At 37.1% G+C, this 14,775-nt stretch overlaps 1 protein-coding gene across 3 annotated transcripts in view; it reads left to right on the top strand.

The window, feature by feature from the left end:
- Positions 1–14,775, top strand: part of LOC114054268 (double-stranded RNA-binding protein Staufen homolog 2-like) — a 405,344-nt gene that overhangs the window by 146,533 nt on the left and 244,036 nt on the right. For all 3 annotated transcript variants that reach the window (XM_027877456.1, XM_027877457.1, XM_027877458.1), the window contains 3 exons: positions 7,453–7,612; positions 10,319–10,426; positions 10,932–11,144. In XM_027877456.1, the coding sequence (XP_027733257.1) occupies positions 7,453–7,612; positions 10,319–10,426; positions 10,932–11,144 (481 nt within the window). The remainder of the gene's footprint in view (positions 1–7,452; positions 7,613–10,318; positions 10,427–10,931; positions 11,145–14,775) is intronic.

The raw sequence follows: 14,775 nt of genomic DNA, 5'->3' as shown, positions 1-14,775 counted from the left end.
CGTGCCCTCATCATCTTACACCTAGGCTATCTAGCCTGCTAGTTGGTCTCCCTATCTCAAATTTCTCCCTTTTCCATTCCATCCTCCATTTAATTGCCAATTTATCTCTCGAATGCACAAGTCTGACCATGTCACACTGCCCTCTCCTCAACCCAAAAAATTCCAGTGACTCCTCTCTCTATCACCTCCAGAAATAAAAAAAATTCTTTAGCTTTTAAAGAGTTTCACAACCTTGTTCCCTCCTACCTTTCTAGTCTCTCTACACCTTATTCTTCTTTCCCTCCACATACTTTGTTATCTAGGAACACTGGTATTTTTGCTATTTCTCACATAAGCACTCCATTTCATTCCTCATGCCTAGAATAGTCTTCCTCCTCATCTCCATCTCCAGCTTCTCTGGCTTCCTGGAAGTTCCAGCTAAAATCCCATTTTCTACAAGAAGCCTTTCCTAATCCCTCTTAATGTTATTGCCTTCCTCTCTTGATTATCTCCAATTTATCCTGTATAAAGCTTGTTTGTACAGAAATGCTCATTGACTATTCCTCTATTGATTATCTCCAATTTATAAAACTTGTTTGTGTATCTGATTAAACTGTTTTTTCTACTTATTTTTTTATTTTTTTTTTGAGGCAATTGGGGTTAAGTGACTTGCCCAGGGTCACACAGCTAGTAAGTGTCAAGTATCTGAGGCCAGATTTGAACTCAGGTCCTCCTGACTCCAGGAACAGTGCTCTATCCATTGAGCCACCTGGCTGCCCCCCTACTTGTTTTTCATAACTAAAATACTGACCAAAGCAGAGTAGAAAATGGTCAAAGACAAGAACTTACTTTGTTGGTTATTCTGAGTATGGTCTGTAATTTTCAATTCAATTCAGTAAACATTTATTATGTACTTACTATGTGCCAAGCACTGGGCTAAGTGTTGGGGATACACATAAGAAAAAGAAGGATAGTCTGTGCCCTAAAGGAGCTTATAACACAATGGAAGAAGACAACATATTAAAGAATCTGAAAAGGGGAGGAACTTGAGGGAGGACCGTGAAAGGACATGATGTTCATGGAATCAGAACCAAGCAAAACTGGTGATAGAAAATGGAGAGTTACCTGGGGTAACTTATTTCCCAAATTAAGCTTGTGTAAAACCTGAATTCAACATATTAGTGGGTGGGTTTTTTAAAAAATGTATATTTTCACCAAAGTGTTTCTTCGATGCTTTCTAGAGCTACCTTCAAGTTCTTGAGGTCTATGACAGCAGAGTAAAAGTTCTAGTACTTCCTATCTATCTTGAAATGTTGAGCATGGTCCTCACGATTGACTTTATTTATGTAGTGTCTGAGTACCAACCTAATTAAACTTGTCAGGACTTAATCATTTTCGGCACAAGGTGATGAATTTGTTTGGGGATGTCAATAATTGGAACTCTAGAACCAGACCTCCACATTTTAGCCACCATTTCTAAACCACACCATCCCTGCTTCCTCCTCTTCCTAGCTCTCCTTTTTGTACTGTCTTCCCTCATTAGAATGCAAGCTCCTTGGGGTCAGGTACTGTCTTGATTTCTTGTTTTTGTATATCCTCTACTTAGTACAGTGCCTGGCACATACTAGATTCTTAATAAGTGCTTTATCATTCAATCATTAGCATTCATCATTAAAGACCATCCATTAAGTCAGAGAGGGGTTGAAGAACCTCAAGTCTGTTCTACATGAAGACTGGTATGTTAATGTAGAGAAGAGAAGATCCTGTGTGTAACACTGAAAGATAATACAGGTATTAATATCCTGATTTTATAGATGATGAAAGGGAAACTCAGAGTGGTGAAGTTATAATTAATTTGGATGGTTTCAAAGTCCCTAAATTATTAAAGACTTAACCACGTAGAAAGACAATGGAACCTTTGTATTCTATGCTTGCCTGTCTGTCTTTCCCTGCCTCTTTCCCCTGAAACTTCTCCCCTTCATTCCCAGTGATTATTTAAGCAGTAATCAAATTTGAAATGCACTGCCAACTTGAAATTGACAGGAATAAAATCTATCTCAATTCTTCTGCTCCCTCTATACATGCACGCACATACATGCACAATTCTGAGAATATTCCTTCTCTAGTTTAAGGACTGAAATATCATCTCAGTGCTGGGAATATTCCCCATCTGCCTAAAGACTGGTATTCTCAGAAGATTCCCCAGTTACTTTAGCTATAGGACAGAACACTAATAATGAGGCCCCTATCCTGCTCTGTCAGCTCAGTTAAGTGAAGAAAAAGGACAAGAGATGTGATGGTACTATTATATTCTGCTGTGCTCAGACCACATCTGCAGTATTGTCTTCAAATCTGGGCACCTTAACTTGGGGAAGAACATTGATGAACTGGAGAATATTCAGGTGAGATAAAGCAGAATGGTCAAGAGTTTGGGTTGAGAATCAACTGAAGAAACTGTTTAGTGTTTGGCTTTTTATTATGAATGTAACAAACACCAAAAAAAGAGAACATTTCCATATACAAAGTATAACAGAAAAACAGTGTCATATGTGAAACCATGAATCTTTACTATGTACAATTTTTTTTTTTGGCGAGGGAATTGGGGTTAAGTGACTTGCTCAGGGTCACACAGCTAGTGAGTATCGTGTGTCTGAGGCTGGATTTGAACTCAGGTCCTCTGAACTCCAGGCCTGGTGCTCTATCCACTGTGCCATATAGCTGCCATGTAGTTAAAAAACTATATTAAAAACTCAGTGTGTTGCTTTTAGAAGTATCCTACATTTCTGTATTTTTATCTTCCTTCTCCTTTCTGTGTTTTAAAATATGCTTCAGTGGCTCTCCTATTTTTCTTTTCTTTTCTTTCTTTCTTTCTTTTTTTTTTTTTTGGCAACACTGTTGATAGCTTTCCATGCTCCCATCTCCCCATTAAAAAGAAAGAGAGAGAAATATACTTCCTGTAACAAACAAGCATAATCAAGCAAAACAAATTCACACATTTTTAATTTCCCAAAATGTATATGTCATTTTGTAATATCACCTCTCTTTCAGTGTGTCATGATTCATCATCTAGCCCATGGAACTGTAGCTTGTTATGTCATTGATCAAAATTAAGTCTTTCAAAGTTGCTTTTTTTTTTTAAAAAATAGTATTGTTACTGTATAAATTGTTCTCTGGGTTCTGCCCACTTTACTCTGTACTGGTATGTAAGAGGCCTCATATCTTTCTCTCCCTTTTGTCATTTCATATGGCACAATAATATTCCATTATAATTCATGTTAAACCATAATTTATTCAGCTCTTTCCCCAGTTAATGGATATCATTCTTATTTTCACAAAAAGGACTATTATAAATATTTTCCCTTGTCCTTTGATCTCTTTGGGGGTATAGAATTACTACTGTTATTGTAATGATCAAAGGAGGGTCTACAGTTTAGTAACTTTTTGAAAATATTTCCAAATTGCTTTCCAGAATGGCTGGGCCAATTTACAGTTCCATCAGTGATGTACTGGTATGCCTGTCTTCCAGCAGCCCTCCAGTAATTGTCATTTTACTTTTTTATCATCTTCACCAATCTGATAGGTGGAATATAAAAGTTGTTTTTAAATTTCATTCCTTTAATTATTTGTGATTTGGAAAATTTTAAAACTATGGCTGTTCATCTTCAAGTATTTGAAGAGCTATTGCATGGAAGAGGAATTAGGTTTGATCTTGTTGTCACAGAGGACATGACTAGGAGCATTGAGTAGCATTGCAAAGAAAAAAATTTACACTCAACCATTATGAAGACTGCTATTGCCCCTGTCTTGTCTGTAACATAGACACAAAGTATTTAAAGACTCTGAAATTCACTTCACTATATAGGCGATTTTTAATTATTTGTAGTAATGAAAGGGATGAGAGAAAATCACAGAGGCAAATTTTTTAAAAAATGGTTTTTTGAGTGTTGAACCTTTCTTCAATGTCATAAGCTTTTATGACATTGAACTTTCCTAGTTTTTCTTTCTATGTCTTCTAGCGCTCTATAAAATTTCAATTTTATTCATTTCAGTAATATTTATTAAGCACCTCCTATCTTCAAACACTTTGCCATGCTATCTCTATTCAAAACCAGATTTTCAAGCTCATGATTAGTGTTCTTTCTGCTAAATCATGCTGCTTCGCTAAGCGTGAGGTAGAGGGATTAGAAAAATATGACTCCTGGCTGACTCACGCAGAAATGAGGAAATTAAAACAATAAGGTTGTGCAGAGTCACATCAAATCAAGACAACAAACATTTATTAAACATTTACTATGTGCCAGGCACTGTGTTAAATGCTGGGTATACAACAAAAGGCAAAAATGGTACCTACCTTCAGAGAGTTCACATCCTAATGGGGAAGACCCCATGTAAACAACTGTGCATACAAGATATATAGAGGGTAAATTGGAGTAACCTTAGAGTCTCATCTGCATAGAGATGGTAATTGAATCCATAGGAGGTGATCACCGTAGGAGATCACCAAGTAAAATAATATAAAGGGAGGAAAGAGGAACCAGTACAGATCCCTGGAGCACATCCATGGTTAGAGGGTAGTTTGAAATTGAGCAAAGGAGAATGAGAAATACTTGAGATAAATAGAAGAACCAGGAAAGAGCAGTATCATGAAAACCTAGAAAGAAGAGAGTATCAAAGAAAAGAGGGTGATCAACAGGGTCAAAGATTACAGAGAAGGAAAGAAAAATGAGGACTAAGAAAAGGCCATTAGATTGACATCTAAGAGATCATTAATAACTCTGGAGAGAGTAGTTTTGGTTGAATGATGAGGTTGGAAGCGAGACTACAGATGGTTGAAGAAGAGAGTGAAAGGAAAAGAAGTGGGGGCATTGATTATAGGCTTTCTTAAGGAGTCTGGCCATGGACAGCAGAACTAATGTAGGACTATAGCTAGATAGGATGGATGGTTCAAGTGAAGGATTGTGTGTGTGTTTGAGGGGAGAAATGGTTGTTTTTGTTGGCAGCAGAGAAGCAGCCAGTAGGCAGAGAGATTGAAGATTAGTGAGAGAGTGGGCATGATGGAGGAAGCAAAGTATGGTAGAGGACAGGATGGAATGAGATCACTTGTGCATGTCATATGAGACAAGGGTGAAGGAGGAGATAGTGGTGGAAGGCGTGTGAGAGATATGAGCAGGAGGGGAAAAGAAGGGCTCTCACCAAATGGCTTGAATTTTTTTTTTGTGTAATATGAAGCAAGGTTCTTAGCTGGGAGTGTGGGGGAGGAGGAATCTTCTCCTCCATAGGAGGTTTGAGAAAAGATGAAAAGGTTTGGAAGAGCCACTGTAGTGAGTGAGATAGTGAATAGATTAGAGAGGTGTAGAAGGATTGCTCTGCCACTCTGTAGGTCCAAATGAGATTATGTAACATAAATCTGTAATGAACCCAGTCAGCAGAGTTTCCTGATTTTTTCTATCTTCATGTGAGTAGGAGTGAAGGTGGTGGATGATGGGAGTAATCTAAGGCTGGGCTTTGGTAGGACAAGATTAGTGATAGGATAAGGATTATTAATTTGCAGTGGATTCAAGAGAAGATGATTGTGTGGAGTTGAACTCGTTTACCTCAGTCAGATAGGGAAGGGAGATGATAACCTAGGAAAGAATGAAAAGTTTGAGGGATTGGAGGTCATAATGAAGATGAAGAATGTGGTTAAGGGTTATAAGGCAAAGGGAAAAATGAACTGATAGAAGATTGTGATCAGATAAAGAGATTTCAGAGTTCATGTACATGAAAGTAGAACCCTTGTGAGTGATGGTAAGATCTAGAATATGACCATCTCTGTGTATAGCTGAGGTACAGCAAAGGAGTAAGTCATGAGATGTGACTAAGATAAGGAAGTTATGATCCCTAGAAGTAGCAATGAGAAGTAAGGGTTATTTCTACCTTCTCCCCACCATGAGAAATAAGTGTATGAATGAAAGCACAATCTGTGCTGGAAAGGGTGGCCAAGAATGCCATGTCATCATAGGAATGTATCTCAATGGTTCAAGAAATTGGAAGGAGTGAGAAAGGAAAAGTTTAAGCAAATTTATGGGGACAATAGATCTTGAGTGGGAAGTTGTAGGGGTTACTTGAGGGGGATGGGAACAAGGGAGCAGGCAGCAGGAGATAAGGGAACAGGGTTTGTACAGTGACAGATGGGAGTTCACAATCACTGAAGTCATTCAGAAGATGGCGTTATTTTATGGGGTGATAAGTTTGAGATGCTGGAAGGACAGGAAAAATGTAAAAGACCAAATTGAAATTCATAGGCTTATAGAATCCAGAATTATAAAGGACCTTTTACATCATTAGTTCAGTTCTTTCATTTTACAAATGTGGAAACTGAGGCCAAGAGAAGTTAAATTGTTTTTTTAAGCTCACAGGAATAGTTTGACTCCAAATGCAATGCACTTTCCAGTGTTTCACACTGTCTCTCTTAAAAGTTAATAGGGATGAAGTTACATACTTGGTTATTATCCATGTCTAAGTGATATTTGAAGGCACGGGAGTGTATGTGATCATCAGAACAGAGAACATAGAGAGAAGGAAAGAAATATCAAAATTTAGGGTGAGGAAGAACTAGCAATAATGTCATGTAGTAGAAAGCATTGTGGATTTACAGGCAGAGGCAGAATGAAGCAATGAAAAGTAATCACAAGATTGCTGATGTGCGTCAGTACAATGTTTTTTCATAGTGCAGTGATGACTCTGGGTTCTCGAAGGCTCTGCCAGCAGAACACAAACACTGTCAGGTCTTACTAAACTGGAAAGACTTTGATTCCAGGCTTAGTGAGGTAAGTGTGCTTTTTGTCCAAGGCATGCTAGCTAAGTTCAGAGAAGTTCATCTGATATGGTTAGCCATTAAGTGACGAATGTTTTTTTGGTCACAGCAATTAAGAGAAATTTTGCTAAGATGTGACAGAGTTGTAGTCTGCATCAGTAGAGACAATATATTCCCATTGATAAAAAAAATCTGAATCTTTGAAGTTTTGATAAGTGTGGCAACCTAATATAACCTGAAGACTTTTCGCTAACTCTCTTCTACAAATAGTGAGTCTAATGAACCTAAGCAGCAACATTGAATTATATTGATTGTAATACTATGGCATTAACATATTGGCTAAAATCCATTATGATAAAATGGCCGACATTTAAGAGATATGTGGTTTACCTTTAACTCTAAGTTATTTATTTTTAGCTGTTTACTTATACTTGAGTGAAAATTATTTAAAATAAGTTTCTTATTTTTTGTATATGATTTTTCTATGATATAGTAAAAATATAAGGTAGAGATAATGCTTTTATTTTTTAGTCATACCAATACCTACTTAGAGATAAAGTTTTTATAGTGACTGAGACCACATTGTACACTTTATGTAATTTAAAACAAAACACATTTTTAATTTTTATGGAGTGTTTTTTCCCCACAGTAATAATATTTGCTCTTTCCCATTCTAGGTATCATTGTCCAGTGCCTAAGGTTTTTTATGTCCAACTAACTGTTGGAAACAATGAGTTCTTTGGGGAAGGAAAGACTCGTCAGGCTGCAAGACATAATGCTGCAACAAAGGCTCTCCAAGCTCTCCAGAATGAACCTATCCCAGAGAAATTACCTCAGGTGCCATTGCTTCTAATACTCAAATGAACATGCAATTTCATTGACATGGGTCCTCCCTCCAAAAATGCAGATTGCAACTCATCTAGATCTGCTTATACTGTGTGACTCCTATCTATGCCCTTTTACAAATTCACCAAGGGGGTTGTGTAGGAAGACATCCACCCAATGTAGATTGGTTCATTTTCTCATGACAACTTGAGGATACCAGTACAATATGGAGACTATGCTATCATTATTTTTTGCTCTGATTATTTGAATAGGCCTTATACTTCCCTGCCCCCATATCTTTAGTTAGATATGATATTTAGTATTTATCTCCTTAATTTCTCATTTCTACTCTTTTGCAGCCTGCTCACATATGTCTTACATTTCTCCATTGCCCTTTGGGAAATTTTCAGTTTTAATTCTTCTAAGACTTGTGTCCCATGACTTGCCCCATATGACAACACAAGAGAATTTCAGTGTTAAAAGATGGCCCTTTATTTTGGGGAAAAGCTTGGGGTCATCTTAATAAAAATAACAGTGGTAATAGCAGCTCATATTTATACTATGCAAAACCCTGCAAAGCAAGTAGAAGTTTCATAGTTAAAGTGTAACAAAGGAAGGTTATAGCATTTAATCCTTTCTTTTAGTCCCTTGGTTTCTTTCTCTCAGTAGTTAAATTGTTAAGGAGGCAAACACATTCTGCTTGATGACTATGTATCATTTTTGCATAAAAGGAAAAAGTAAATTTTTCTTGATATGGTTAGAGACAAATATGATAGTTCAATTTGACATCGCTCTAGGGCTGCCCTTCTATTCCTCTGCTGTACCATGGTTTACAGCCAGGATTGCCCTTCAATTCTGATGAAACTATAGAATGGGGTTCTGAGTATCATTTTCCTGATCTTACATAGTAGCTGAGGATGCTTTGTGAGTCTTCTATGAACTTCTAAGCCCAAGATTTTGGTACTGAGACCCAGCAGTTTTTGCAATGACAGCAGGGAAATGGACAAGAATGAAGGAATAACATTAATTAATTTGCCAAGCATTTGTGGAATACTTACTGTAGATGTTGCACTATATTTGACAGAAGAGTAAGCATCATATTAGGGAATGGGTAGAGGAGAAGGGAATGCTCATTTATCAGGTGCCAGACACTGTGCTAAATGCTTTACAAATATTGTCTCATTTGATCCTCACAACAACCCTGTGAGATAGGTGCTATTATGATTCTCACTTTATAGTTGAGGAAACTGAGGCAAAGAGAGGTTAAGTGACTTGCCCAGGGTCACATAGTCATTAAGTGTCTGAGGCTGGGTTTGAACTCAGGTCTTCTTGACTCCAGCCCTAGGGCCTTATCCACTGTGCCACCTAACTGACAATGTTAGAAGATTGGTATGGTTATATATAGATTGAGGGCAGTAGAAATGGGGACAAAGTTGGATATGATAACAGTTATTATTATAACTGTTATCATATCCAACCTTGTTTTTTCTTATAACTCACATTTGCGTTAAAATTTTCAATTTTCAGAATGCTTGTCCTACAATCACACTGTGAGATAGGCAGAATAAATAACATTCTTCCCGTTTTGCATATGAAGACACTGAGGCTCAGAGAGGTAAAGTGACTTGCCCACTCTCATACTACTATTAAGTGGTATAGCTGGTACTCAAACCCAGGACTTGTGACTGAATTTTAGTTATCTTTTTACTACTGCTCCTATAAGTGGGATATTTAATCCCTAGATATTTAATGACAACATGGTATAACAGATCAGTAACATTGGATTTAGAGTTGAAGGACCTCTGTTTAAATCCCGTCTTTGTTACTTCCTACCTGAGTGGCTTTGAACCAGTCATTTAAGATTTTTTAATGTCTTATTTGAATTTCATGTTCCTCCTGCAAAATGAGGCAATTGTTCATATTAACCCAAAAATCCTTTCCAGGAATAGATCTTATGATTCCAGTTCTAATTGGGAAAAAATATTTTCCTTATGTTGATCTAAATTTATTCCCCTATTATTTCTCCTCATTGTTTCTAGTTTTGCCCTCTGAAGCCAAGGAGGAAAAAAAATCAATTCTTCTTGATAAGATAAATGATGATCCTCTAAATATTTGAAGAGAGCTCTCCTATCCCCCCTAATTTTTTCTTTTCTCCAGGCTAACCAGCACAACAGATCCTAAGTTGGAGCTTTGTGCTTTAGATATTTGTGTAAGTAGGTACAGGGAAAGAAAATTAAGTTGGGGCTGTGGTATCTTCCAGGGCTGGCCATTCTCATAGTACCTAGAATGTATTAATAAATGGTATCAACACATGTATTTAGACTCATTCATTATTTTGTCTAAGAAGCCAATAAATGCTTGTTGAATTGGGTTAATTAGAAAGCATGAAACTATATACTGAAAGAGCTACAGATGGTCTTTTTCTGATTTCAGTGTCAGTTAAGTTTGACTGCCTTGGATACATATGGATGAATTTTGTTTATAGCATTAATATGATAAAAATAATTTTATAGTTATCCTTTTCCATTATATTTTTTCAAAGATATCCCACAGTTTTGATAGGAGTACAAATTTACAAAAAAAATTCCATTCTGGTTGATTTCTATCAAAGCAATTTCCTTGTCTTCTATTACTCAGCCTGATGTTATAAATAAGAAGCAAAGTTCCGTGATAATTGAGTATTAGATGATACAAATTTTCTCATTTTTCATGATCTAGAATGGAGAATCAGGAAAAGAAATAGAAGAAGAAAAAGATGCAAACAAATCTGAGATCAGCTTAGTTTTTGAAATTGGATTGAAACGTAACATGCCTGTTATTTTTGAGGTATGTACTCAATAGAGATTTTCCTGTTTTTTTTCCTCTGCTCCTCAATCACTGAAAATAAATTACCTAGTGAAAATAAATCATAATTTAGTAATCTGAAAGAGTCAATGTGCCTTCCTAATCTTATGAACCTATAAGCATTTGATCTTCTACTAAAGCCCTAGTCCATGATTTCTTTAATGAATGAAGGTGACTTGGTATTCTCCAAAACTATACTTGTGGAACAAATACCCTGGTAGGTATATGAAGCTGGAGAGACTTAATGTATAGGCCCAACAACAGATTATGTATCTGTTGTTAGGGGACCAACTTAGCTAAATATGGAGAGGCTTATCACTATGGGGTTGGCCATTGAATGATGAATTTTTGACTGCTGTAACTCATTATAATTGTTTCCTAAGAGTGTTCTCTGTAGTGGTGGAGAGAGTACTTTTACCAGTGAAAACATGAATCATTGCATATTGAAGAATAAACATAAACAGTATGTCCTATTTTAAATTAATAGGTCATTAAGGAAAGTGGACCTCCACATATGAAGAGCTTTGTTACCCGGGTGTCCGTAGGAGAGTTCTCTGCAGAAGGAGAGGGAAATAGCAAAAAACTCTCCAAAAAACGTGCTGCAAGCTCTGTGTTACAGGAACTAAGAAAGCTTCCACCTCTTCCTGTGATTGAAAAGCCAAAATTATATTTTAGAAAACGTCCTAAAACAATATTAAAGGTAAGACATATGCATGTGAGAGGGACTAAATTGTTAAAAAATGTTAAAGTACCTTTGAGATTAGGTAATGCTAGAAGATGGGCACCTATCTTAACTCATGTGTAATATCTAGGGAAGGATATGCATATCAAAAGTCCAGTATGCTGTGTCCCCAATGTACATAGTACAAACTAAAAGGACTTACTAAAACACACATACAAATACACATAAAAAACTACACCTGCAAAGCTTTGAAGAGGGCTATGTACTTGGGAGATGATCTATACTTAATGTAATTGTACTTCCATTGCTTAAAATAGGATCCTCATTTGTAATTCCTTTAGAACCAGTTTATTTGTCAAAAAAGGAACTCAGTCTCAATTCTTATTCATCATGCCTCCATTTTGACAAAAAAAATTTTTTTATCCTGCTGAACAATCCACCTCTACTTAGTCTTGTCTCTAAGTGATATTTGGTTATTTCACAAAACTCAAACACCTTTTTAAAAACCTAAGATTTGTTATTATAAAGAATATTCAAAAAGTGTTTTGCAGGTTCTGAGGACACTTGTACATTTGTTTTATATAAATTACATTTCCCGGTGTATCATTTTCTCCTTTCCCTTCCTGGAGAGCTATTCCTTATAAAAAAGAGTAAATATGAGGGGAAAAGAAGTTCAGCAAAACTAACAAACACCCTGTAAAAAATCTGACATTAAGTGCAGTGTTCTCCACCACCCCAATTCATTGTCCCTCACCCTCTTCAAGGAAGGGGTGGAGGTGTCTACTGTCTCTTCATTCTAACAGTATTTTAGAAATTGTAAACAATTAATACATGCTTTTAAATTCATTCATTTTTTTAGGACCATAATTTTGTAATCTTCAGTTCTGATTGTTTTATTGTTTCTGATCTTTTCATTTACACCTGCAGTCATTGTATATGCTATTTTGTTGCTTCTGTTTACTCTGTGTAATTTCATGCAAGTTTTACTAAGCTTCTTTGTTAATCACATTCATTGTTTCTTACAGCATAGTTATATCCAATGCCACAGCTTGTTTAGCCATTTCCCAATTGATGGGCATCTATATTCTTTCCAGTTCTGTGCTTCAACAAAAAGTTTTGGTGTAAATATTTTGGTGTGTATGAGACTTTTACTTTTTTTTTTTAACCATTGAATCTCTGGATCATAGAATATGAACATCTTAGTCACTATCTTTACTTAATTCCAAATTGCTTTCCTGAATGGTTGGATCAATTCACAGTTCTATGAATAGTATAGTGGCATTCCTGTCTTTCTATGTCTCTTCCAACATTGACTATTTTCATTTGTGTTATCTTTGTCGGTTTTATTATCTTTGTCTATATGCTAAGGATAAGTTGAAACATCTTTTTCAACTTATCATTCTTTTGTTTGAATCATTCTTTTGCATGGTTGTAAGTAGTTCTCAATTCTTTTGAGAATGGTTTGTTTTGTAGCAGTTGCTACACTCTTTTCCTTTCCCCATCTTGAGGCTTTGGTTAACCAGTTCAATGCTATACTATCCTCTTCTTTTTAGCCATTTACCCCCTTATATTGTTGATAATGTCCCAACAAGTCTTAACCTTGTATCACAGCCTTTGTTCCTACATGTGTGCTGTTGAATGAAGCTGGAGAAAGTCACAAAACCATGTTGACTGGATCTCCCAAAAATTTACATTACATATATATATCCTCAACTGGGACCTCACTCTATAAGGCAATCCTTTTATATCTTTTTAATTAACTCATTGGAATGTTCAAGGAGGACATCTCTGGTGTGAGGGCCTGCTGAGTTCTTTCCAGGACTGCTCATCCACCTTTGGTGTCCATCTGACATTCAACTCTCACCTATGGCTCCAAGAAACTGTAGCATGTTCAGTGACCATACCCTAGTAAAACCACCCTAGTACACAGGCTAAACCAGGTTGAGAGGCAACCAACAGCCCTCAAACCCATTGGTGAGATAGGTTGAAATCTACTCTAACTATGTGAAGACTTCTCTCACTAGAATAAGTCCTTCCAATGGCTGTGAAGGTGGTGGAAGCAGTCAGTGTGGAGCACTTAGAGCTTGATTACAGATGCCAAAGTCGTCTGCTGCATCCTGGGCCATCACCAGTTGTCTTGATTTTTGTCTTGCTGCAGGAATTGGATGACTCTGGAAGAGAGAGAGAGGCTGATAAATTTGTGCAACTCTGCCTCACTTAAATCCCATTCACATAAGAGTCTATGCCACCCCGTGATGTCATTGGTCCTTTTTGAAAATGAAGGACAAACAACAACAATTAACCCACTATCCCACTCACCGCAGCAGCTCTTTCAAACCTTTTGATTCTTCCTCAAACCTCTGATGGCTCTCCTTCCCCCCCCCTTTCAGCTGAAAACATTTTCTCATATTTTACTGAAAAATTTAAGCCTCTCTCTTCTCTTCTCTCCTGTTCTTACACCATCTAGATGCCTCTTGCCACTATCTCCGATTTCCCTCCTGCCTCATATGAAGGGATACTTTTCAAGGCAAACTCTTCTTCATGCACAAAGGACCCCATTCTATCCCATATTCTCTAACAGATTGCCCCCTCCACCATCACTATTCGCTCACTACTCTTCAATCTCTCCTTGTCTACTGGATATTTCCCTATTGTCTACAAATATGCCCATGTCTACCCCATAGTAAAAACAAAACAAAACAAAATGCTTCACTTGATTCATCTACCTCTGCCATTGTCCCATGTTTCTCCTGCTTTTTGCGACTAAATTCTACTATAGGTGCCTCTGCTACCTCTGTTTTTGTTCTTTTGACTCTCTACAGTCTGGCTTCTGACCTCATCATTCAACCAAAATATTCTCTTCAGTTTCTAATGATCTCTTAATCGACAAATCTAGTGACCTTTTTTCAGTCCTCATTCTTTTTTTTTTTAACGTTTTTGCAGCCTTTGACCCTCTCCATCAACTTCTTCTTCATGCTTTCTTCTCCCTAAGTTTTCAGGATACTACTCTTTTCTGGTTCTCCTATTTGTCGGATCTCTTCAATCTCCTTTATAGAATTTTCATCCAGGTCTCATCCCCTAACCATCAATGTCCCCCCACAACTCTGTTCTGTGCAGTCTTTTCTTCTCCCTCTATACTGTTTCACTTAGTGATCTCATAAAGTCCCCTTGATTAAATTATCATCTATGAGCTGATGATTCTCAGATCTACTTTTCCAATCCTAACCTCTTTGCTTGCTTCCAGTCTAATATCTCCAGCTGCCTATTAGACATCTTGAAGTGGATGTCCCATAAACATCTTAAACTCAACATGTTCCAAACTGAACTCATTATATTTTTCCCCAAATCCTTCCCTCCTCCAAACTTCCCTGTTGCTGTCAAGGACACCATCATCCCCCAAGCCTCCCAGGCTCACAAACTAGGTGTCATCCTTGTTTCTTCATTCTCTCTCACTCCCCATATCCAATCTGTTGTTAAAGCTTGTCAACTTTACCTTCATAACACCTCTCATATATACCCTCTTCTCCCCTCTGATACTGCCATGTCCCTCAGGTAGTCTTCCATCACCTTACACTTGGATTTTTGCAGTAGCCTTCTGACTGGTTTGCCTAGCCTAACTCTCCCTATTCTAGTCCATCCTCCACTTAGC

This window comes from Vombatus ursinus, unplaced genomic scaffold (assembly GCF_900497805.2).
Source record: "Vombatus ursinus unplaced genomic scaffold, bare-nosed wombat genome assembly UNPS02014812.1, whole genome shotgun sequence".
In the NCBI taxonomy this organism is placed as follows: Eukaryota; Metazoa; Chordata; class Mammalia; order Diprotodontia; family Vombatidae; genus Vombatus; species Vombatus ursinus.
The sequence above is the reverse complement of the archived record's forward strand: the minus strand, read 5'-3'. Positions and strand labels throughout refer to the sequence as shown.